At 37.1% G+C, this 27,208-nt stretch overlaps 1 protein-coding gene across 3 annotated transcripts in view; it reads right to left on the bottom strand.

Moving 5' to 3' along the window:
- The window catches only part of NUP58 (nucleoporin 58), a 49,397-nt gene that overhangs the window by 16,026 nt on the left and 6,163 nt on the right, over window positions 1–27,208 (bottom strand). For all 3 annotated transcript variants that reach the window (XM_023250028.2, XM_045043059.1, XM_023250027.2), the window contains exons 3-12: window positions 24,444–24,593; window positions 23,621–23,758; window positions 19,972–20,082; window positions 14,599–14,623; window positions 13,435–13,500; window positions 12,943–13,117; window positions 9,780–9,859; window positions 7,623–7,741; window positions 7,126–7,208; window positions 4,101–4,302 (exon numbers count right to left, since the gene is read on the bottom strand). In XM_023250028.2, coding sequence (XP_023105796.1) covers window positions 4,101–4,302; window positions 7,126–7,208; window positions 7,623–7,741; window positions 9,780–9,859; window positions 12,943–13,117; window positions 13,435–13,500; window positions 14,599–14,623; window positions 19,972–20,082; window positions 23,621–23,758; window positions 24,444–24,593 — 1,149 coding nt within the window. The remainder of the gene's footprint in view (window positions 1–4,100; window positions 4,303–7,125; window positions 7,209–7,622; window positions 7,742–9,779; window positions 9,860–12,942; window positions 13,118–13,434; window positions 13,501–14,598; window positions 14,624–19,971; window positions 20,083–23,620; window positions 23,759–24,443; window positions 24,594–27,208) is intronic.

Below are 27,208 nucleotides of genomic sequence, written 5' to 3'. Positions count from 1 at the left end.
AGTAAGAACTAATAGCAGCCAGAGTTCTTATACTACTATTAAAAAATAAATTAAAAAAGGATTTAAATTTTTACATCCAGTTTGAGATCAATTTGAGAATAAAATACCTGCCTAGCAGCTCTTTTGTAAAATGTTACTATAGGAAAAAGAAACTAAGCATATTACTTTCTTATTTCTAACAAAAATAATACGTAGAAAACACATGTCCAGTTTCTTTAACACTGAGAGACTTAAGTGTCACATGTTTATAGGAGGCACTGCTGGTGGAAGGCCCTAAAGAACAACGCACACCACAGCCCTCAACCCTACAAGTCGTTAAGAGTTACTCAAATAACATGCTTTTTGTTGTGTGTGGGTCTGTTTTTAAGAGTAACCCTAATCATCAATATTCAGAATATAGGTAATCAAGAACTCTGACAACGACAAGACTTTCCATTGCACAACAGGTACATGATACTTTGAGTTTTGTACCTTCACACAAATTCTGAAGGCAACATCATTTATAAAACTAGTAGGCAAATGTATAACATTTTTTAATATTAAAAACATGATAAATATCTCCCACGCCAAAGTATTAGCATATATTACACTCTGGCCACCATATAAATTAGTTTCACTATTAGAAAGCAGAATCTAAATCCTTCAGGCAAAAGTCACGTAAACAATTCAAGAAATCTGTTTCAAAATCTGAATAGTCATTCAATGAGAGGCTTAGTTCCATAAATAAAACCAAGTTAGTAGTAATATATCCCAATAATTGCCCAAAGTGAAATCTTCACGTAGAGTAACATTTTACAAAAGTTACCGGATAACATATTCACACACAACAAAATCAAGTTCAGCACTGTAATTCATATTTTCCAGAATAAATTCTACTTTCTTAAAAGTAAAACTGCATTCACAGGAAAAGGACTAAAGTGCTAAAATTTTTTAATAATTTTCAATAATTACTCAAAATATCTAATGTAATTAGTATGATTATTCCTAGGTCATATTTTAAAAATATTTTTTCTGAAAAACAAAAAATGCCTTTTCCCCCAATTTGAAAAATTTTACTTACTGATTTAACGGGGAATGTTCCTTTGGTTGTTAAACACAACAAAACCAGAAAACTACAAGAAACTAAAATGAAATACTTAACGTTTCCTATTTAACACTACATCTTAAATGTCCAAACCTACACTAAAAGCTAGAAATTAGGAACTCTAACAAAATGTCTCAGCTCTCCTTAAAAATAGCAGCTAAGTCACATGAGAATAGTCTTCTTATGTAAACATCAAGAACTTTTTTAAAAGTGTCAAAACACAACAGCAAAACTTAATCCCAGTACGTTAGCTTAGAACAATCTATGCTAGGTTAAAATTATATTGGTAATCCTAATGTAAAATGTCTTAAGCTTTTTAAGAGGCTTCAAAAGCACTGATGGACAAGTGTACTCAAGATCTACTTATGTGTAGTTTATCCATGTACTGATGCTTATTTCACACATAATTAGCCCGCTGGTTTTCGTCAGTTTTCTTCAGCCTTCAGAAACAATAACCATAAATCACGCAGGCCTAAGACCTATTATATTTTTTTCACTTAAAAACACCAAAGTTAAGAAGTCACTTAAACCCATACCTCCACCTCCAAGAGAAACCACCTTCAGAAGGTGGCAGCCTAAGAAAGCTGTCTGCATTTTTTATATTAATGAAGAATCCATACGCAACTAAAAGCAAAACCCCTGACAATTCAAATCTTGCACACATCAACAGTGATATATAAAAACAGCACACAAGCCTTACCTAACTGAATCTAGACGGTCTTTAAAATTATTTGCACTTAAAAAGCAAAAGATATCCTCAAAGTCACAGGACATAGAGATTAAGTCACCGAGTGAATACAAAGCACAATATTTCTCAACAGGCTGTAACTCATCAAATCGGTCTGTATCTAGGAGACCTCATCCATCTCGCTGCAGTGGTGACAGGACTGAAATAACGAACATCCTGACTACAAGACGCATAAAGGAATGCACTATATGGAGCTGGGAAGGCCTTCAAGAAACAGAAGACATAAAGCAAAATTTTTATTACTACTGTTTTAAACTTCTCAGTTCTAAAAATCACACAACTCAAAATGTAAACGGGGAAGCCCTCATACAGGCTTCACAAATGCAGGGGGCCGCAGCTGCCCTGAAGCCTGACAAAAGTCACAGAGGAAATTAAATGAGCAAAGGCTCCGCAAGATGATTACTCTAAATTAAGCCAACATTCTCCATCACCACGGAGAGCAAACATCATACTCAGCTCATTGTTTACCTTTGTACCCTCGGAGCCTAGCACATAGTAGGCACTCATATTTGTAGAATGAACATACATCTTCATATGTCCATGAGCATAAAATGTATGAGTGAAAACCTACAAACCTCTCAAGACTGTCTACATAAAGGAATTAAAAAACAAAAACAAAAACCAAAAAAAACCCAAAACATAAAATGTAACAACCCTGATAAGTGGTTTTGCTTCAAATTTAGCTGTATACCACAGAATATAAAATTCACTTATCCCATGACATTTTAAATAACTGACTTTTTTATTTTATTTATTAAAATGGAAATCCCTTATGTTTTAAAGGACACTTAACCAAAACCCATGCTTATCTGATCTTTTTTAGGATTAATATTGGCTCTGAAAGGTAAGTTGGTACTATGTTGGCTTGATTAGCTGGTTAAATAATCATGAGACTGATAATCATAATTATGGGACTGATTCCTATACTGAATCAGTATGACTATCAAGTCAGTATGGGAATCAGTTCCATAACAACTTTTTTCCTCCATAACTCGAGAATGGAATCCTACACTCCAGCCAGCTAGAGAACTAATAGATAGCGCCATTATGAGCCACTATTCACATGGGTCCAGCCACGGAATGTGGAGGATTTGGCATAAACCAATCACCAGCCATTCACTGATGGTAAGTCGATTCTGTCATCTCCAAATGTGAAGAACAATTTTTAAACCGCCAATAGTGAAAACCAGAGAATGTTTCCCTAGTAGAGGCAGCCTGAATGCAATCTAGATATGTCTGTTTTTTTCGTTTTTTTTTTTTTTTTTTTTTTTTTTTTTACTTTTTGTAATTTACTCTTGGACTATATGGAACTCTCAGAAAGTCACATGCTATAGGATAATAATAAGCATTACTCAAAAATTTCTGAATGAATAAAAAAAAATCAATATCCATTAAGACTGTATTTTCTCTGTCATACTTCAAGCCTGACAAAAAGGAGACTGTAGGAGTAAAGATAACAATCTCCCAAAGACACAGGACCAAACTCCACACTGCAGAACTAGACCACAAAAAATGTTTCTTTTGTCAGAAGTGGAATTAAACTAAGGACTCAAATTATCTGCTTTCTAGTATCTCACCAATTATTTTCATCATCTGCCCAGCTTTCCCAGTTCATACTTCTTAATGTGCAATCCAGAGCATCTCAAAACACCTTTTTCCTGCTCCTGCTACTGTTCTGTTCATTCTGAAAAGGTACAAATAATTCTAGCATGTACTTTCGTCCAAATTTGGTTAAAAGAACCTGTACTGTTTGTAGTCATTATACATAAAAACAACCAACTGATCTTCAACACACCTTCAGTCATAAAAATGTACTTCATCCTAAATGTGGGTACTCTGTAATCACTACGCATGAGGAAACAAGAATGCACCATCTATCAGTATCATATATGAGAAATGCTATAATGGCTGAATTAGCTTTGACTTTAAAACAATAAATGATACAATCACGATTTTAGAACGTGTTATTCTTAAATGTAATTCGGTAGTGAAACACCATGTTCTAAAGGGTATTTATAGCAATACAGCAAATAACATTAAGTAATTCACAATATTCAGTATCTAACTGATGAGTAATTATTGCTAAGACTACCCTGCATTTTTTATCAGGTATATGTTTATAATTGTGTCCATCATAATTTTTAGATTATACTGGAATAGCTACTCATAGAAATTTTTCAGTGCTAACACAAAAGGAAGACTTATAAAAATGCACATAAATGTTCTGCATTTTAACAGTAAGAAGCTATAACTTGAATGCATTCAGACCTGTAGCAGGCTGTTGCTGCTGTGTAAGAGTTGCAGCCATGGCAACGGCTGCCGCGTTTGGCATGTTGCTGAAAGGGGTGGGTCCAGTAGTAACTCTGGGTGCGTTCTGCCACTTCTTGGCTTCTGCCCGCCTGGCTTCGAACACATCTACAGCATCTCCCAAGAACATTTTCCTGTAGCCAAGGTACTGTTCTTTTAGCACCTAAGGGAAAGAAAAAAGAAAAGGTTAATCAATCAAGTTCTGTGTGGAATCTGGTAATACAGGAATAATCTAAGTAGGAAATAAGAAGATCAAAGACATTGCCAATGCTATACATTCCCCCTAAAGGGCAAATCAAAGTGCTATTAATGCATGGAATGTGAAGTGATGCATGCAAGCTCTAACGCTCTCTTGAGTATTTTCTTCCCTAATTTTGTCATGTCTTTACAATAAACTGCCTAAAACATTCTGGCTCCATGAGGCCTCTTTAAAACGAGTTAGCTAGTAACATCTAAAATTCCATTTTCAATATTCTAGTTTTTCACGATTGCTGCCCCCTCCAACATCCAACCTCTTGATAACTTTTAGATGCAAAAAGCTGAAAACATGTACTACATATGTATGGGCTAAATGCCTTCTTTAAAAGGCCTGGGTGACACGTGTTAAAATAAGTGACTTCAGCAGAGACAGCTTGGAGGGTTTAAAAAGGGTTTTCACTTTATCAATATTGTTTGACTATTTTACCATGAGAATGACTCATGTTGAGCTTGCATAACCAAACGAGGAGGGGGAGTGAGTTTATAATTTCAGAGTAAGAAAGAAAAATTACCACGTTCATCAAGTGGGCTCGTTCACCCAATGCAGCATCTGCCTTAAGGCCATTAACTCACATCAGAATTATGAGATACTTTCATTAAGGGTTTAATCAAATTTTGATCAGTTTTAAACAACTTTTTAAAAAGATATAGGATTTTCAGATTTTCTACCATTCTCAGCAGTAATGTCTTTTTGGTCTTAACAGGTAGAACACTTAGCAATCTTACTGCTATTTATAGTATTTAAAAGTTATCATCCCCTTTTGTGTGGATGTCAGTATTTGATGTTCTGGTTCCAGACTTTCCTACCTCTTTAATGTACTGAAGCAGGCCTGCCAAGAACTGAAAACTGGGGAAAATGCAGTCAGAAGTAGAGTATGTGATGTCAGAAGAATGAGTTTTATTAGAAGTGATCTCCCCCTAATCCATCCTCTTCTCTCTGTGTAATTATATGAATATAGCCATACAATGTTTGGCATTAGTAGTCCATCAATTTGTTCTGCTTCAGATACTGGAAAATAATCACCTGCCTTAGAGACTTGAAAGACAATTGGTTTAAGGAGAGAAAAGAAAAAAAGAACAGCTCTCAGCCTTGATTTATATAGTTAATTGATAAAATGTCCAGTTTTGTTAATGTCCTTGGGGCCTGGCTGGCTCAGGTAGTTTAAACCTGCTTCAGCAGATTATCTCATGAAAAACAATACAAAAGGAACAAAAATTAAAAAACGACCTCCTGTGAGATTTCTGTAAGTAAATGAAGCTAGAAATTATACTTTGGTCACTAAATGCAACTGAAAATAAATGGCAAATCTGATCATGGAACATTCTTTGGTTCCTGGGAATGTATATTACAATGTACATTACTAAAAAACAAAAGAAAGAAAAAAAGAGAGAGAGAGAGAGAGAGAGAGAGAGAGAGAGAGAAAGAAAGAAAGAAAGAAAGAAAGAAAGAAAGAAAGAAAGAAAGAAAGAAAGAAAGAAAGAAAGAAAGAAAGAAAGAAAGAAAGAAAGAAAGAAAGAAAGAAAGAAAGAAAGAAAGAAAGAAAGAAAGAAAGAAAGAAAAGAAAGAAAGAAAAAGAAATAAGAATACCAGACAGGAGAAACTGCCATTGAAAAAGCATGTATACTTACAAATGACATGTCTGGAATTTGCTTTAAAATGTTCCAGGGGGAAAAAGCATCCCTGGGTGGGAAACTGACAAAGCAAGGCAGGATCCTGATAATGGGTGAAGCGGAGAGTGGGTACCTGGCATTCATTACAACAGTGCCCTTCTTTTTGTGTGTCTATTTGAAAACTTTCATAATAAAAATTAAGGAAAAAAAACTGTACAACACAGACTTCAAAGTACCAACAGAGAATCATCTTTAGTACTTTAATAAACTAATTTCAAGAAAATTCGATAAAAATTCCTCCTTTAAAACTATTTTAAAAATCTGGTTTAGAATTTTAAATATATTCAAGCAAAAGCTCCAAAGCATGCTCATTTCAAAACTGGTATAATTTATGGGGCGCCTGGGTAGCTCAGTTGGTTAAGCATCCAACTTTGGCTCAGGTCATGATCTTGCAGTTCGTGGGTTTGAGCCCCACATTGGGCTCTGTGCTGACAGCTCGGAGCCTGGAGCCTGTTTCAGATTCTTTGTCTCCCTCTTTCTCAGCCCTTCCCCCTGCTAACACTGTCTCTGTTTCTCTCTCTCTCTCTCTCTCAAATAAACATTAAAAATAAAATTAAAAAAAAATAAGACCTATGTAAAATTAAAGCAGCACAAAATACTTTTGCTACTAAGAATGTTTCTTTTCTGTAGTGCTGCTCCTAGTTTAAAGACATGGAAACAACCTAACTGTCCAACAAACAGGATGCGTTAAGGAAACTACGCATATATATATATATGCGTATATATATTTCACACACTGAAATCCTATGTAACTACTAAAAATGATATTGAAGATATTGAAGAAATATGTATATCAACGCAGAAAATTGTTTACAATATACTACTGGAAAAAGTTAAGATAGCTGATTGCATAGAACACTTGGATCTTTTTGAAAAAACAACAGATATTATCTGTGATTGTATCTGAGCATGAATGTGCATTGTTTCAGTTTTAGTCTTCTTCACTTATATGTAATTTTAGCTATTCCTATAATTAGCATGAATGCTTCTGCTCCGCAAATGAATACTTCACTTGGGTCTAGATATACAGATACATGAACTGGTAATGAAAACTTACCTTTACATTTTCATGAATAGACTGAAGTTGTGCAGCTAAAGCTACAAATGTTTGATAAATTTTCTGCATAGCCATTGACAAATCTATAAAAGAAAGTTATATTATCACACAAATATACATGTAACATAATCAGTATTATTTTTCTATGACTTGAGTGCAGTTTTTGGTACTAAAAGTGTAGGAGGCACAAGACCACATCAATATTTCCATGACTGAGAAAAGAGAGCACAGCGAGTTGACTGAGAGCAGGGTGTCTGAATCAGTCATCAGGGGGAGGGGAGAAGGCCCTGAAACTTCTGCCTTGGTCAGCATAATAACAGTTCATAATAAAGCATTTTCTATTTATGGAGAATAAATATCTAATAGCAAGGAAATCGTATAGCAGCTCAAGACAACTACTAGCAGTTATGTAGAATATTATGTGACAACACCTTAACCTCTCTTACTAAAAAACAGTGCTATCAAAAAAAAAAAAATCACCACAGAAAGCATGTTACCTTGAGGGGTTATATGTGAGTTATTTGCTTGTGTGGCAAGATGGTTTTCTAGCTCTTCAATCTGCTGTCTGTACTGCTGAAGCTGTACCTCAAACTGCTGAACCAAGATTCTGAAGTAGCTATACAAAAACATTTACAAAGTCAGATCAAAGTTTTAAAAATGCTATTTTCTTTGCATTAAAATAACCAGTAAATAAATATATGCCCCCATTTAAGTAGGGCCTTTGACTTAGTCTGAGGACATAAGGATATGGCATAGAAATTACTGAAACCAGAACCAAAACTTGTGAGTTATCAAGGTATCAAAAATAGATCATGAAATTACTCCAATCATGATTGGAGTAATAGATTACTCCATCATAGATTACTCCAATCATGAAATATCCCAATTAAGAGACAATCTACAAAATAACTTTCTATGCTTTAAAAGTATCAACGTTATGAAAGACAAAGACTGAATAACTGTCACAGACTGGGAGAGATGAAGGAGAAAGGAATGAATGAGAAGTGAATGGGAACCTGGAATAGAAAAAGTACATTAGTGAAAAACAGGATACTGGAGGAAAAAAATGCACATTAGTGGAAAAGTCAGTAAAATTCAAATAAGTTCTGTTGCTTGATTAGTAACACCACACCTATGTTAATTTCCTGTTCTCGATAATTATACTGCGGTTACACAGTATTTTAACATGAAGGGAAGAAAGGTAAGGGATATAAGGAAATTCTCTGTACTATCATTTTTGGAAATTTTCTGTAAGTCTAAATAAGTTCAAAAAAGTTTTTTAAAAAGTGCAACTGTCAACCAGATTTTACAAGTACTTACAGTTCTTATATTTATAATCTGAAAACACTACAGTGTCTACGGAAAGCATGTAATTACTGCTACTATGCTGCTAAATTTAACCAGAGAATGCCAGATAAATAAAAGGGACCTTGAATAGTATACAAAGCGTGCTGTATGTAATTCTGTAAGACATGGGCAACTACGAAAGCTTTTTGCAATGGAAAATGATACAATTCACCCCATTTCAAACCAGCTCTGATGGCAGCATGAAGAATAAGAAGGATAAACTACTAGAAGTCCAGTGAGGAGCACAGCCCATGCTAATCTGAATAAGATAATCAGAGTATCACTGTCCTTGTTAACATGTCCTGATTTTGATCACTGAACTGTGGTTATGTAACAGAATGTTCTTACGTTTAAGCAATACACACTGAAGTACTTTAGCATAATGGGCATCTGTCTGCAAAGAACTCGAACTGTTCAGGGGGAAAATATGTATATATATTAGAGAGAGCGGGGAACAAAACAAACATAGTAAAAATATTAACATATAAGGAATCTTGATAAAAGACACATGGGAATTCTTTGTTTCCTTCTTGAATTCTTCTCTAAGTCTGAAATTATGTCACCATCAAAAGTTAAAAGAAAAAAGGGGTGAGAAACTAGGAGTCAGACCTCCACCACTCCTCATGCCTCGGGCCCCTCATCTCGAAGACTGGGATAGTGACAGCTGTAGAGGTTTTGTGGAAAATGAGATAAAGTATGTCAAGTGCTAAGTGCACTGCTTGGCCTATGGTAAGCATCTGATAAATATTACCTATCATTAGCTCTAGCAACATGAAAGAATATAAAGAGACAAGATAGATATCACTCGGCAACTAGACAGACACACCTCCTGGGTGAGAAGATTGCAGGTGGATGTTTTTTATTTTAACTTATCTACATTTTCTAACTGCTCTTTCTGATGATTTATTATCTGTGTGAATAAAGCTATGCAAACAAGTAAAAGGGTTAAACTACTTCTAGAATGCCCTGTTTAAGGAAGGGATTATCATAAAATTATTTTTAAATTAAAAAGTCCTTGTTGGTAAAAATATCTACTACCTGCAATATTTAATACAGTGGAAAAGGCCATAACATACAAATAAAGTATAACTGCATAACACTGGTTAAAAGCTCAGATCTTAGCCATCACTTACCCTTCGATAAAATGAAGATAATGAACTGCCTTCTTAGGGTTATTGTGAGAATTAAAAGGAGAAATCCATGTCAAGTGCTTATTAACCCAGGCTTGCTACATAGTAAACTACAAATTCTTGGCCTATATATTGTACTGTTTTGCTTCCCTAAAGTGAGAAAATCCAGTAACTTACTCGGCGGGAGCTGTGTTTTCATGTTGGAGTCCAGGTGGTGTTTTCTGGGTTCTTAAAGCTATTTCAGCATTCTTTAACTCCTAATAGATCAGAGGGACAGAAAGAAAGAAAGACAGGAAGACAGAAAGAAAGATTAACCAGTTAAAAGCCAGGTTAAAAATACCAATGATCTCTGGACTGAAACTTCAAACAATGCCATTCTCATGCTCCGAAAACACGTCACGTTTAACCTGTTTTACAAGTTGCCAAAACCTCTTTCCAAAGTATACTTTTAATGAAGGTTATGATAAATTTATAATGAGCTGCTATGTATTTTAAGAACTATGGACTTCTATACAATCTGTGAAGTTAATTCATCCACAGCAAAAGACTCTGCTATTACTTAAAAATCTTTAAGGGACACCCAGGTGGCTCAGTCTGTTAAACATCCAACTCTTGATTTTGGCTCAGGTCATGATCTCATGAACCATGAGATCAAGCCTCACATCCAGCTCTGGGCTGACCGTGCAGAACCTGCTTGGGATTCTCTCTTTCTGCCCCTCCCCTCCTTGTGCAAACATGCACACTCTTTCTCTCAAAATAAATAAACATTTTTTAAAAAGTGCCCTCTTGAGGCCTTTTTGTGCCTCAGTCATACCTTGTACCTAGAACATAGTACCGAACTGACTTAATTCACTCTCGCTAGTATATCATATGTATTTTGATCCCAATACTTCTGCTGAAGTGGTAAAACAGATCCTCAAAGGGGCGCCTGGGTGGCGCAGTCGGTTAAGCGTCCGACTTCAGCCAGGTCACGATCTCGCGGCCCGGGAGTTCGAGCCCCGCGTCAGGCTCTGGGCTGATGGCTCGGAGCCTGGAGCCTGTTTCCGATTCTGTGTCTCCTTCTCTCTCTGCCCCTCCCCCGTTCATGCTCTGTCTCTCTCTGTCCCAAAAATAAATAAAAACATTGAAAAAAAAATTAAAAAAAAAAACAACAGATCCTTAAAAATGTTCACTGACTCCACGGACTCAATGATATAACCGCAACAAAGCATTTGGCACCTACCCTACCCAAAAAGAAGTTTAACTACACTTCTTGTTTAAACTCTTGAGTTATGTACCCCCCAAAATGAAGTATTTAAAAGACTGCTTCCACAAGGTTCTGGTGTTTCCAACCACAACGCTGCTCCTCACCTCAGAATTGCTTTTATTTCCCCAAAAAGCTTTCTTTGAAGAAAAGGGTTTGGGGTTAAAGATTGAGAACAACTTCACTAAGGGAATCAGAATATTTTTTCAATAGATAATTCACTGAAGTGTGGGTAGAGCACTAACTGCCGTAAATTAGAAATAAAATAAGTTTAGATCAAATTTCTTTGATATCACCTACAAAATTTTCTAAACCCAACTTAGAGGACTTTAGCCCTAAGGAAGCTTTCTTTGATTCATCCTCTTCTTCATTTGCCACCTTTATATTCTACCCAAACTTTCATTATTTCATTTGCTCTTTTAGTCTTTTAGTGCCTTTCGGGTTGTGTTTTTATCTCTGAAAGACTATTAGCAAGTCTAGTACATAAAAAGTATTCCAAATATTTATGAATAGAATCATCTGGTACTAAAGTCACAACGGATCCCATTATAGCATTCACCTCTTTCTGAGTTGCCTCCTCTATTACTGTGTTAATGAAATTTTCCATAGAATTTATACAATTTCATACATTTCACATGAAATTTGTGACTTCATGTAATGTTTAATCAGAGTCTAATCATTCTCCACCAGAAGCATAACATTTTCTTTCTCCTAGATATGACATATACATACATATATATGTGTATACACACACACACACACACACACACACAGACACACACACACGAGGAATAAGAGAAAAAGAAACATGGGAGAATATTTTATTTGTATTTAACCAATGTGTGTAGGCAACCAGGAAATCTGAAAGCAGACAACAAAGGCTTTGAATTCCTTTTAAATCATAGTTTAGAATAGCTACTTTAGTAACACATTTTCATTAAAAATATCACGAAAGTATTCTCCAATAGTTGACTTAAAGACTTAAAGGTAAGCACACACAAATTTCTAATTTTAAAATAAATAAGACCGGGGAATGTAATGTACAGCATGGTGACTACAGTTAATAATAATGTATTCTATATCTGCAAGTTGCTAAGAGAGTGGATCTTAAAAATTCTCATCTCAAGGGGGAAAGGTTTTTAGCTAAGCACGGTGGTAGATGTTAACTAGATTTGTTATGGCCATTTTGCAATAAAAATAAATACTGAATCATTATGTTGCACAGCTGAAACTAATGTAGTGTTATAGGTCGATCATATTTCAAACAAAAAAGACATATAAGCAACTTTAATATTTTTACTTAAAATATAAATCATCTACCATCATTCTTCCCCACCAAAATAGATAAGAACAATATATATATATATATATATATATATATATATACACACACACACACAAAGTATGTATTTTTGTATATATTTAATATTTACAAAGCATGATATAGTTTTTATTTAATCACTGACAGACTTTTAAAAAACATTTTTCTGTCTAGCTTGTATAATGCAGCAACTTAGCCAGTGGTCACTCTTAGAAAGCAAGCTAGTCAGGAGCATCAACTCTAGAGTTGGATTACCGGGGTCAGAAACCAAGCTCTTCCATTTATTAACAAAGCTCTCTGCCCACTGTCTTATTTATATCAGGAAGATAAGAGTGCCTACCTCACAGAGCTGTCATGAAAACTAAACCGGACTAATAAATTGCTTAAAAAACCGCCTCATATGGGGCACCTGGGTGGCTCCGTTGGTTAAGTATCTGACTTTGGCTCAGATCATGATCTCATGGTTCATGGGTTCAAGCCCCGCATCGGGCTCCACACTGTGTAGAGCCTGCTAGGGATTCTCTCGCTCCCTCTCTCTCTGCTGCTCCCCTCCTTGTGCTCTCTCTCTCTCTCTCAATAATAAAAACTAAAAAACAAAACAACACTGCCTCATACACAGTAAGCACTCAATACAAACTAGCAACTATTATTATTACAGCAATTTAAAACTGTACAAGCTATATGTAGTAAATCCTGATTTTATAAAAGACTGATTTCATTTGAAAAAAACGTGGCAAAACAAAACCCTCCGGTAAAACGACGGTAAGTTCACTTACCTGAGCAGTTTCTATTTTCAACTTGTCAATATTGAGAGTGTTTCTCTGTACGCCACTGGCAGCTAGTGACAGAAGCTGCTTCAGAGCTTTAATGTCTTCTTGTACTTTAAGCATTGCTTTTGAAGACATTCTACTGATTTCTTCTTGTACCTGTTTCTGTTCCTTCACAAATTTCCTAAAAAGATACATAAAACTAAATTGAAAAAAAAAATACACCTTTGGTTTCTTATAGAAAAAAAAGTACCCTTACAACAGGCTGGCCAGAGTCCTAGTGTTTTAAGAAGGAAATATTAAAAAATCAACTACAGTTCACATTCTTTTTTGAGAATGACAGTTAACAAAAATGTAAGTCCTGTTCTGCTTTCTCTGTAGTTTCTAAAAACATTAAAATTTTTACCCAAGTTAAAACGTTTAAGAGAAAGAGATGTTCCCCCTAAAATATATGCTAGCATTCTTCAAAATGACTTATCGAATTATGTTTGACACACTTACTGGAGATTTTCAACATCCTGGCAGATGACAGGAGGTAGATTTTCATCCTTCAGTGCTTTACTATCCCTAAGAAAAATGCCACAGATGTATTAAAGCCATTGAGGTAATAAAAAGCTGACGGCTGAGTTCCACTAGAGTATGTTAAGAGAGAAGCAAATAAAGCAAATATTCCCCATTTATACATTTCATGAATGATTTCAAAGCTCTTTATAAACAACTATAAATTTATTGACCTTTAAAATAACTTTAACAATTCACCTGACATAGAGAGATCTTTTCTAAAAAGACTGGCACCTATTATAAGTAAACATAAATGCACTTGACTAAATGTTTAAGAAAAAAATTTAGAAAATACAACAGATTAAATACTGAACTAAGTTCCCCGGCTCAAAAATTCTACGACTGTCATTTCATTCAGTTAAAAAATATTAAAAAATTCTTTAAAGTCTACAAAACTTCTCATAATGAGATGCTCCAAATATTTTACTTTATTTTATAATTTCAATTTGTTTTTCAATAAAATAAGACCTAGGAATAGCTTAAGGAAATCATACATGTGTAATGAGGATAGGAATAAGTGAAATTTGGCATGCCATAATATAATTACCAGTTAAATTTCAGTCACAGATTTGCTACTAACTCCTTGCTATAACCTCTAGGCAAATCTCAGTCTCTTTCAGCTTCCTATTTATGTAATAGGGCTAAAATATACACAAGATGTTTTAGAGGCATGAACTTGATCATTTATTTACAAATGTTTTATTTAATGTAAAAAGGAGGTAAAAACATACAAGTGGTAGTAAAAATAATGATCTTCGAACATATGATGTATATGCAGGCTCTTCTCCCTCTTCATCATCATAAAATAAATGGTACTGGTGTAGTAACTTACATATAAAAGGTATGTTTAGATATAAAATTGGGCACAAAGTGTTCTAGAAAGAATTGGTTATAAGTTTTCCAAATGATTAAAACTTGAAGATTTGACCATCCCATAATCTTTCCAGAGCATAGGTTTATTATTTATTTTTGACAAAAACTGATTCAAAGAATTTTTCTTCTAAATGCCTATATGGTTTCATTTATTTCCAACCATACCATTTGCCTACTATTTAATAAATAAAACTCAATTAAAATATTTTAAAAGTTAGACTGTAAACTTACTCTGGTCTTGTTCCTGTTTTATCACCTAGAAAATTCAAGAAGCTTCATGTAAAAACAGGTCATTCAACAATGTCTTCCAAATAGAAGTTTCAATTTAATGCAAGCTAAGGTATATACAGAAACTGTTCAGCATTTCTTAGACTGCCTCTTAAACAGCATGTGAGGCCATGACGTGTCACCAACTTGAAACAGAGCACGTTATGGAGACATGTTTGTGTACATATAAACAGTTATATAGCTGATTTGTATCTATCTCTTTCAAGGGTCGAATCTTCCTCTTTCAACTGTCTTCCATGAAAAATATTCTGGCCTAGCAGTTTAACTACTGAAAGTTTTACTTGACACTTTTTTAGATTAGAATATTAAAATATATCAGATGACCTGATCATCTCTAAATATTTTACAAAAGCAGCAAATTTTTTTAAAAATGAAGTCTTTAATGTGTGCAGATATAGCAACAACTTTCTCACCAATTACACCTACTTAGTAGTTATCATTAATAGCATGTATCTATATAAGCAGAAAAGTAAAAAAAGCTCCTTCAGCAAAATGCAGTGACTTACTTTCTGCTCTTCCAAAATTTGTCACTATAAAGACCCACTTATTAAATTTTTTTTAAGGTTTATTATTGAGAGACAGAGACAGAGGGTGAGCAGGGGAGAGGCAGAGAGAGAGGGAGACAGAATCTGAAGCAGGCTCCAGGCTCCAAGCTATCAGCACAGGGCCCGACACAGGGTTTGAACTCACAAACCACGAGATCATGACCTCAGCCGAAGATGGACGCCCAATCGACTGAGCCACCCAGGCGCCCCAAGACCCGCTTGCTTGCTTGCTTGCTTGCTTGCTTGCTTGCTTATTTATTTATTTATTTATTTAGTTAGTTAGTTAGTTAGTTATTTATTTATTTATTTATTTATTTATTTATTTATTTATTTATTTATTTATTTTCAACGTTTATTTATTTTTTGGGACAGAGAGAGAGCATGAATGGGGGAGGGGCAGAGAGAGAGGGAGACACAGAATCGGAAACAGGCTCCAGGCTCTGAGCCATCAGCCCAGAGCCTGACGCGGGGCTCGAACTCACGGACCACGAGATCGTGACCTGGCTGAAGTCGGACGCTTAACTGACTGTGCCTCCCAGGCACCCCAAGACCCACTTATTTAAAAAAATATATAGGAATACACAAAACTGAATCCCACCAAAGAACCTCAGTGGTTCGTCTTCCAGGCTTTTTCTGTACTTTACACATTTTTAAAAGCAGTCAGGATTACTAGAAGTAATATTTCAACACATTTTTTCAGCATAAGTTTTCCATGTCACTTAACGTGACTTTAAATGACCATAGGATATGATGATGTAGCTGTATCAGAACCTTTATGCCCAACCCTCTTCTTAACACATGAGCACTCACTACATAAACAATGCTGCTACAGTCGATATAGTTATCCATAAATACTTGTTCACTACTTTATTTGTATTCCAAAAAAGAAGAATTTATAGGTCAAAGATTATTTCAGGGAAGGCCTCTGACATATTATCAAACTGATCCTTTAACACAGTTGTTCCAATTTATCCTCCCAACTACTATGAATAAGAGTAGCTTTTCCAAGGTGCCTGGGTGGCTCAGTCAGTTAAGAGTCTGACTCTTGATTTTGGCTCAGGTCATGATCTCATGGATTGTGAAATCGAGCCCCACGTCAGGCTCTGCGCTGACAGAGCACAGCCTGCTTGGGATTCTCTCTCTCTCCCCCTCTGCCCCTACCCTGCTCGTGCTCTCTCAAAATAAATAAAAAATAAACATTAAAAAAAAAAAGTACTTTTCCCATCACACTCTCAACAATGAACTTATGGTTTAAAAAAATCACTGCTAGTATTCAAGTGGAAAATGCCACTTCATTATAATCCAAATTCCTACTTCTGACAGTACTAAGTAAAATATTTCAAATGTTAGTTAAACAAGTATATTTCTCCTTTTGTGAACAGTCTGTTCAGGTTACTTGGGTATCTCTGAGGTATTTTTCTTATTGCTTCTAAGAGCTATTTCAACATTAAGTATATAATTCTTTGTCTCATGTATTTCATGTGTCTATTTCTAAAATTAGATCCTACTTTTAAGATATATCTCAGTTTCAGATGTTAAAATGTGAAAATATAAGCATCTAGAAATGAAGCATTTTAGTCCCAATTTGTCATTTACCTTCTTCCTTTGTCCATGGGGTTTCTTTTGTTTACCTCTTTAATCCAACTTAGTTTATTTTTCCATATGTTGTATTGCACAGATGCTAAGACTTCTCTCCTTCACAGTTTAACATTTCTGAACCTGGTACCCACGTTCTCCAGATGGGTGTCTCCAATTTGATGAGACACGGCATTATAAAGTAGGGATTTAATTTTTTTCTGGATAGTTCAACTTCTTTATTGACTCAAGTACTGTTTTGCTCTCTGACATTCCATTTTTATTATATCTACAAAAGTTTACACACAGACAAACCTGTGTATATAAAACTTAGGCCTGCTTTTAGCTCACTCTGGGCGCGCGGACTAGTGCGCGTAGCTTTGCCTCTCTTAACACCCGCGGGCTGCTTTAAGAGCGTCCTACTAGAGCTCCGCGTCTGCTCTTGCCTTCCTGCACGCCATCTCCCACGTGGCTCTCCTAACCGTCTTCTTCAAACACGTATCTCAGGTCACATCACCCACATCACAGCCCCGCGAGGTCTCAGCCGTCCTCAGTGTAATCCAAAGCTCCTTAACGTGGCACACAAGGCCCTTGGTGACCTCTGGAATCTCATCGTCCTGTTCTGTAGCTGGTCTTCCAGCAGTTCCTCAGAAAAGGGCTAAGATCATCCTCATCCCCAGGCCCAGCTCCATACCGCGCCTCCTCACACAACTTTGCTTCCTACCACTCTTGATCCGATTAAATCCAGTAACGCAGGTCCAGGCTAACTGATATAGCCACTACAAAGACAGAAAGCCTCGGGTTAAAAAAGAACCCCTTGACCCGTAGTAGCAAATGACAGGGAACCAGAGGTGGCACATGAAGTCACGTGCGCTTATTCCAGTATTCTTTTGGTTCAACTCTCACCAAGGTTGTGAGCGGAAGACAATGGAGGGAGGGCCCAGGAAAAAGAGGGGAGATTAACTCCTTACATTTCTCTTCCTCCTTTGCCTCACTCAGCCCTTTCACACGGAGCCTAAAAGCAATTACAATAAAGAGAGAAGCAGTTTCATGAATGAAAGTAGCTGGAGGGTACCAAGCTGCTCTAGCTGAGTAAAAAAATAAGCTGCTAAAATATCTAAGGTTTTTTCTAAGTATGGAGTCGCTACACAGAAAACTAAAAATGAGAGATACACCCCTATGTTTAGAAATTAGTCAACTTTCGGGGCACCCGGGGGGCTCAGTCAGTTGAGTGTCCAACTTTGGCTCAGGTCATGATCTCACGGTTTGTGAGTTCGAGCCCCCCGTCGGGCTCTGTGCTGACAGCTCAGGGCCTGAGCCTGCTTCGGATTCTGTGTCTCCCTCCCTCTCTCTGCCCCATCCCCACTCATGCTCTGTCTCTGTCTTAAAAATAAATAAAACATTAAAACAAAAAAAAAAGAAATTAGTCAATTTTCATTCAAAGAAAAACAATCCTAAATATTCTAAGTTTAAAAGGATTTTGCCAGGGGTGCCTGGGTGGCTCAATTGGTTAAGCATTCAGCTCTTGATTTCGGCTCAGGTCATGATTTCACAGTTTGTGAGACCAAGCGCAAGCCTGCTTGGGATCCTCTCCCTCTGCCCTGCCTCAGCTCGTGCACATGCATGCTCTCTCACTCTCAAAATAAAAATAAACTTTAAAAAAAAAAAAAGGATTTTGCCAACTTTTAGGATAGTACTTCACCCTAGCGTAGTATCTCTTCACAATAAAAACCATGTCCAAAACAAAAAATTCTCACATATGGACACAGCACATTTTACACCTTCATCTACTGCCTCATTTTTAATTCTGCATGGGGTTTTAATGCAATGTGCATGCATATGCCCTAGTGAACATGTTTTCATCAGAGGCAGAAGAGACATTGCAAAACAAAACAAACAATCACACACATGGAACCAGCAACACTAAAAAACTTTTGAAAATGAATCTGGATTGACAATTTTTAAAAAGAATACCCAGCATGGCAGGAGCAGAGCGAGAAGGGCATTTTCATACTGGCTGGTGGGAAATAAATTGGTAAAACCTTTCTGGAAAGTAGTTTCACAATATACACTAAGAGTGTCCAAAATTGTTTCTCTCTCCAAACCAATGATTCAGTTTCTAGGTTATCTGTCCTAAAAAATTGACTGAAAATATGAATGAAAAGTTATACTAAAGCAAACACCTAGACAGCATTTACTGTTTGCCTGGCTCTGCTGAAGTTTTATGAATAGTAATCCTCAGACCAACACCATGAAGTAGGTACTGTTATGTTGGGCCCACTTTACAGATAAAGAAACTAAAGCCCAGAGGCATAAACAACTTGAGTAAGGTCACAGAGCTTGTAAACAGTTGAGCAGATCTGAACCCAGGCAATTTCAGCCCGAGTGTACATCTTTAAAGTACAATACTATGATGCCTTTCCCTATAAAGATGCCCGATACAGTGATACTTCCCAGAAGACCTAAAAACAAATATTAATAATAGAATGATGGCTAATGACACATCCATTCATAAAACTGATATTAAGCTACATTAAAATATTTCTAAAGAATTACTGAGTTGGCAAATACTTCTGATAGAACACATGAGAAAGAACAGGTTATAAATAAAGGAATATAGTTGACCTTTGAACAACACAGGGATTAAGGGGTGCCAACCTCACAGGCAGGTGAAAATCCACATATAACTTTTGACTCCCCAAAACTTAACTACTAATAACCTACTTCTGACCCAAAGCTTTACCAATAACATAAACAATCAATGAACACACACTACGTATGTCATGTATATTATACACTGTATTCTTACAATCAGATAAGCTAGTGAAAAGAAAACACTGTTAAGAAAACTATAAGGAAGAGAAAACACACTTCCGGTGCTGTTACTTATTGGAAAAATCCAGAGGTGGACTTGCACAGTTCAAAGCGTGTTGTTCAAGTGTCAACTATGGTATGTGCTCATGATCCCAACTTAAGAATATATATTAATACACATGTGAAGATAGCTACGTAAGGCATATGCACATACAAATCTCAGTTTTCTACAAAAAGAAAATCTTACACACCACATGCGTCATTTGGGAAATACAATCAAATTTAAAAGTCAAAACTTTACTACTTAATATGTAACTAACATCTTCTAGACACAGGAGTTTAAGTTACTATAAGAACATAAAATTATAGTAACGTTACTTACTCTTTTTATCTGATGAGCTACTAAAATCTATACCACCAAGGCCTTCACTGCCAGCAGTTGAAGTAGCTGCCGTGGTTCCCAAAGTCAAGCCTAAAGCATTCTGCCCAAGTCCTACAAATAAACCAAATATTATTTATAAGCCCAGAGGGATAAACATCCACTGCCTCATTTTTCACTGAAAGTCTTCATAATTTCACCTTAATGACCAAAGCATTCAAATTGCTTTTAAGTTGGATCCTGGATTTTCTTCATACTTGATTTAAGCAAATAACAAGAACAAGTCTAGAGTATGCTTTGGACAAAGACTGATAGTCTTGCTGGGATTCGATGGTATAAGGAGTTTGGATGATGTAACTTTGATTTCTTTACTTTTTAGGTAATCTTTTTAGGTGTAGCTGACACACAACATCACATTAGTGTCAGGTGTACAATGGTGACCTGACAAGTCGACACATCACGCTATGTTCACAAGTGTAGCTACCCCCTGTGTCACCACACAACCTTATTACAATACCACTGACCATATTCCCTGGGCTGTATCGCTCATCCCCGAGATTTGCGCAGTCCACAACTGGAAGCCTGCACCACCTACTCACCTTTGCCCATTTTGCCCATCCTCCTACCCCACCCACTCTGACAACCATCACTTTGTTCTCTGTATTTACGGATCCGTATCAATTTTTCTTTACCAGAAGGATCAGAGAGTGTAGGTTAATTCAATACATGTGAACAATCCATTTTATTTGTTGCTTTTTAAACCCTCTCTACAAAAGCAGTTTTAGCTTGTACACTTTCAGGTGAACGTCTTCCAATCAGGCTTTGGAATCGTATACTTTTAAAATTACCTAGTACTGGATGTGTGAATTAACTTGACAGAATCCCTTTACAATGTATATGTATGTATCAAATCACCATGCTCTACACTTTAAATATCTTACAATTTTATTTCTCAATTATACCTCAGTAAAGGTGGGGATGGACAGATAAATAAAACAGTAATGATTTGTAAGGTTTCAGTATTAATATAAAGCAAATAGTTTTACTATTAATGAAATTTAAAGAGCTGACAGTTGGAAGCCTTACAGTTCAAACATCATCAAAACTGCATACTCCCAAGTTCTTTTTATAAACCTTAAAAAAGAAAGAAAAGAAAATTCATTTATTTAAATCCCACCTGACTGACAAAAGGAATTGAAGGGGCTAGACTGTTAATCTTAAATTATTAATGTATGCTTGTGAATCAAGTAGCAAAATTTTAGAGACCTTGCATTGGTAAATCACAGAAGACCATGCATTCCCAAGCTGACAATACGGACAGTATGCTATTTAGAGAAACAGTAGGATGTACTGGATCTGAGCACAGGATGACTGAAAGCTGGATTCAAACACTGGCAATGTGTGAAAAAAACAATGCTAAACATACGTTAATTTTTTAAAGTCAATGGCATCTTTAGGTTAGCATAACCATAAATTAAGCACTGATGTGTGTCTAGAGCCTAAGAAAAATTAGAACGGACCTAAAAACTCATCAGCAGACGCAAAAACAATCCTCAACCTCCCCTATTATTTTTGTGTTTTGCTCTCACAGGAACCTTTAGGAAAGATGTTTAAATATTTATCCTGCAAGGAAATGTACGTTATAGTCATCCACTGATTTGTTTATTTGAAGACATTTTGAGTACCTAAAAGGTTAGACAATAGTGACAAAGATAAGTGTTTGAAAGATCAAAGCAAACTTGAACACTACAAATTTCTACAGGTTATCCTGACGAACTCAAACTCCTTTTTCCCTTTTCCACTGACCCAGAGTTTCTTCATTGAATTTAGTATCTGAATAGAGGACACAAAAGAACCATAACTAATAGAAAACATCAGATCATACTCCATCTCTCCCACATACCAATTATTAGACACATATTAGGTGTTCAGCAAAACTTCTGAAAATCAAATAGCCATTATAAATGAACATATGTATTGGAAATTCTGTGATTTCAACACGTTATCAACTTTGTTTTTTTTATTAAAAAATTTTTTTTTTCTTTTAGTGTTTATTTACTTTTGAGACAGGGAGAGACAGAGCACAAGCAGGGGAGGGGCCGAGACAGAGTGGGAGACACGGAATCCAAGGCAGGCTCCAGGCTCTGAGCTGTCAGCGCAGAGCCCGACGCGGGGTTCGAACCCACGAACCTGTGAGATCAAGACCTGAGCTGAAGTCGGATGCTTAACCGACTGAGCCACCCAGGCGCCCCAACACGTTATCAACTTTTCCTAACTCATAAATTAGGTTAGGAAACAGAAACTCTTTTTTTGAGAGAGAGAGAGAATACAAGCAGGGGAGGGGCAGAGAGAGAGAGAGGGAGAGGGAGAAAGAATCCCAAAGAAGCTCCATGCTCGGCACAGAGCCGGAGACGGGGCTCAATCCCACAGCCGTGAGATCAAGACCTAAGCCAATGTCAAGTCAGATGCTTAACCCACCGAGCCACCCAGGCACCCCAAACAGAAATTCTTGATTCTGTATTGCTATGTGAGATAATTATACAATGTCTTCAAATCAGAGGAAAGCTTTTCTCACTTCCACATAGCCCCAATGGCTGTCCTGCATTAGATTACTGTGTTACATTATATACAGTATCATGTTTCCTCTATGATACATTCCTAATATTCAAAACATGTTAAGGTAGAATCCTTAAAACATGAGGCCAATTTCAAAATAAGCATGAAATGAAAACTCAATCTAAGATAGAACACATTAAGTATTCTCTGCCAAGTGAATGATACTTTAGTATTTTGTCTGACTATAATAAATTTAGTACTTGTGTTTTAAAACTTTGCTTTCAAAACATGCTAATACCTTTTCCTGATGTCTTTAATGGAAAGCCATTCTTACAACCAGAGCTTAAAAGGTCAAGTTGTCTTACAATGAATTTAGATACTAAATGGTTCAAGTTAAGCAACTGTCTTTTATTAAAAAGACAAGTTTCTCTAGAATAGTTTACTCCTGAGGCGCCTGGGTGGCTCAGTCAGTTAAGCAACCAGCTTCAGCTCAGGTCATGATCTCACAGTTCATGAGTTTGAGCCCCACGTCAGAGCTGGTGACAGCTCAGAGCCTGGAGCCTGCTTCGGATTCTGTGTCTCCCTCTCTCTCTGCTGCTCCCCCGCTCACACTCTGTCTTGCTTTCCTTCAAAAATAAATAAACATTAAAAAAAAAATTTTAGAATAGTTTACTCCTCCTTAAACAGGCCCCTCTTTGCTTCCTTATCTAGTCAGTCAATACTGAGGGGCCCCTGGGTGGCTCAAACGGTTAAGTGCCCAACTCTTGATATCAGCTTAGGTCATTCTTGCAGTCATGAGATTAAGCTCCACGTCAGGCTCTGCGCTGAGCACGGAGTGAGATTCTCTCTCCCTCTCTGCCCCTCCCCTGCTCATGTGCTCTAAATAAATAAATAAAAATATTGAGCAGAAAAATTTATTTCTACATAGCTGTCTAATTATGTATGAAAAACATTATTTTTTAATTCAGTGTTCATACTGAACAAAAAATCTATAGGTTAAAGAGATAAAATGATCTGTTCAAAAGGCTGAAATAGAGATAAAGTAAATTTAAAAATAAATAGTTACTATTTCTGGAATGTAAATACCATCAATTACCTGATGTTGCTGTGTTCGAACTCTGGAAAAGCGAACCTCCCAAACCAGCTAAGGCTCCCCCTAGAGAGAGGCTTGTTGATGCAGTAGTAGTCGTGGCTGTTGTTCCACCCAAGTTATTTAGAGTAAATCCTGTAGATGCTGTAAAAAATGAAATTGTAAGGCTTCATAAGGAAACATCATTTCTGAGAACACCAGAGAAAATAAAAACACTTCCCAAGAAATGCAAAAAGCAAAAAAACAAAAACACAACAAACAACCCTTCAAGTCCATGATAAAATTCACTTAGGAAAACCTACTCATTAAAGATGAAATTATATATATATACCTAAGAATAAAGAGAAATCGTACCTTCAGAGCAAAACCTAGTGACAGAAATAAGAGTTCTGGGTAATACTACAATGGTATCAGGTAACTGCTTCCAGACAGTAATAAGGAGTTTTTCCACCCAGGACACCAACTTCGCCTTCGAAATGGAATGAATCCTAAGCCAGGCAATATTTATGCAAACTCTTTACCCTTCCCTGTCACCAAAATGCTCCCTGAAAACAAAGTGGATATTAATAATTTTACATTTTGCCTCTCACTCTGTCCCTGCTTTGCTCTGTAAATAGAGACTGACTTCCAAGATGGTCCCTCCTGCTTTAAGGACCAGTGATGGCCTTCTTCACAAATCAGTAGTTTACTAGGTCAAAACTGCCTCATGGTTGAAAAAAACTTTCCAAAACCAAAGTTCTCTTTAATAATAAAGGTGGATACCTACGTTCACCGACAGCAAAACTAGTGAATTCAACTGTAAGAGGTGGCTTCTCCCATTGTGCCTCACCTGCAGGAGTTGACGTCAGAGCAGACGAAAGAGTAAGACCACTAGCTGAGGTAGAAGTAATGGGCAGAGCAAATGGTGTGGCAGACGCAGCAGGTTTAGCGAATCCTAAACTGAAACCCGTCGTAGATGCGGCTGTTGTGGCTGGCGTTCCTGCGCAAACAGACAAACAGATCCTATTTTACCGTAAGTGTGTATCATATCAGTTTCAATCAGGATCCCTAAAAGATGGAGTCTGTCTACTTTTGCAGCTAGAACAAGGATCCATGTACTTGTATGTGCACGAAAAAGTGACATATAAAAGGTGGGACGAAATCAGGGTGCATACTTAAAAAAGATGGCCCTGTGATTTAAGAACAGCAAAAAAAGTCCAGTCACTGTGGTAATGTTGAAATCCATTTTCAGCTCTACCCCTGAATGTACCTAAAAGAGCATTTACCCTTCCTTTATACTCAGCAGAAAAGTCTCCCTCCCCTCCAAGGCTCTTTAAACCAGCATTCTCTACTGCCTAGTGTTCTGGGTTTCCGTCAGCTCCCGCTACTCCTTTCAGTCTCCTTCCGTCCATCTCCTTCCTCTGTTCACTTCTTAAATGAGGCTGCCTATGGTACCAGGCCTGCTTCCTTACTTCCCAACCGCAGAATTTCAACCACAGAAACATGGTCTTGATTTACGCCCCCTGGAGTCTCCCCTGGCTAGCTCTGCCTGGATGTCCCTCTGCACCTCTGCATCCCCCTAGACAAAAGCACTCCTAAATCCCCTGCCGTGGTCCTCTCAGCTGCTCGTGCCAGAAGCCACGACCCTCCCTGATGCCCCTTCTCTCTCCTACATTCCACTAGCCACAAACCCTGTCAATGCTCCTGCAGAAATATCCCTGGATTACAAGCATCTTCAAAAACCTTAGCTCAGGCCATCTCCCTCTCAAGAACTATTATCACAACCTCTTGATTTGTTTCTGTGCTGTCAGTCCTTCTAACCTCTAATCTATTCTTTGAATCAGTTAGTTACTTTAAAAACAAGCGAGAATACCAACAAAAAATAATACCCTGCTGATTCTCCCGGACTGAAGGCTCCCATTAGCTCTCTACTATCTCTACGCTACAGCCTAAAGGGCTGGCACACAACCACCTTTCCTATCTTGTCCCAACTTGCTCCTCAAATCCCCTCTCCGTACCATTCCCACCTCTGAATCCAAAACTCTAAGAACCGAGTATTTTTCCTACTTCCCCGGTCCTTTTAGAACTGGGCCTTTGCACTTTCCATTCCTGCATCAGGAATAATGTCTCCTGCCCCCCAAATAAACTTCTACCCTTTTCTTTCTCTTCCTTCCTTGGTGCCTTTCATACATCTGTTACGGCCTTTATCAGATCACACAAGAACATATTACTACACCTGCCTGTCCCCTTCACCTCGGAACACACCGAATGCCCTGCTCACACACTCTGCAGTTCTTGACGTCATCCGCACCGCCCTCACCACCAGTACCATCACCACACCAACAGCTAATACTGAATGTTCAAACCGTCATGCACACCTAAGGCCACACGGTTAGGAAGCAGCAGCTGCTCAAAACTACTAAATGAAGACATGTATAACAACCTGCATTTTGGCTTCTCCCGAGAGCACGAAGAAGCCAGAAACTAAGCTTCTGGATTGTCCTTACCACAACCAGAAGTTCCTGCCAGAGTACAGTGCTTTGAAATCCTGCACGGGTTTGACAATCTCAGAAAATGAAAGAATCCAACTGCTTGTCCTTGAAGCCAGTCCTGTCCAAACAGCTGGTAGTAAACAGATGTGCTATGCTTTCTCCCGATGCCAGGTGAGTAGCATCCAAATGAAAAAAGTCCACCAATCTTGAATTTATTTCAACTTTTGGTTTAACTTTAATTAATAAATTTAATTTTAATTGAGGCTCCTCACTGTCCTCTCATTCATTCCTTTCCTTTGACATTATTAATCGCCATTCTAGTTACTCACATTCCGTTTGGCATCTCACTGCAGAGAACGAGGGTTTTTTGAGCCAGAAGGAAGTCAAAAACTTTTTAGTCTAATACTTTCACTTTATAGGTAACTAAAAGCTGCCAGATATTACATGACTATCTAAGACCTCACAACGACTTGGAGGTATAAGCCGGGTTTAATTCCAAGACTTCTGAGCTATGTAGTGTGGTGCTTTTTTCACTACAAGGACTCAAATAACTGCAAACTGTAATGTGAAATTTCCACAGAAAAACTTCTGTATTTAAGGCTTTTTTTCTGAATTAAAAAGTCACTGACTTTTTAAAACACGCCAGTACTAAAAGGTTCTGTGATGAGTGTCTGTGATCTCTGTTAGGTTCCTTACATGCTTCCTTCTATACCCCAGCTCTGTGAGATATTACGAGAAGAGTAGAAAACCACAGATCTGGGAATCTTTCCTCAAAAATTCTTACACAGAGTTAATCCTGTAGTTATAGTTGTTGCTATTCCTGGGGACAAAAAGAGAAATAAAATTTAATTCATCAGTGGAAGATGGCATTTTGGGGGTTTATCACAAGGGGAGACTTGGAATCATCTTCAAGGTGGGATAACACTACTCAGACGACCAGTATCTTCCACCATAACCGCTAACACAAACGTTCTTCCTATAGCACTGGTTTTCATATTGCAAGCTGTATATAATTTTGATTAATTAGGAAATAAAATTTATAAAATGCAAACAACTACTGCTTATAACAAAATTAGGAAGGAGAAAAAAAAGCTACTCTAAGCAAAACACTGGCACGCAGAGC

This window comes from Felis catus, chromosome A1 (assembly GCF_018350175.1).
Source record: "Felis catus isolate Fca126 chromosome A1, F.catus_Fca126_mat1.0, whole genome shotgun sequence".
NCBI lineage: Eukaryota > Metazoa > Chordata > Mammalia > Carnivora > Felidae > Felis > Felis catus.
This window is presented reverse-complemented; position numbering and strand designations above follow the sequence as displayed.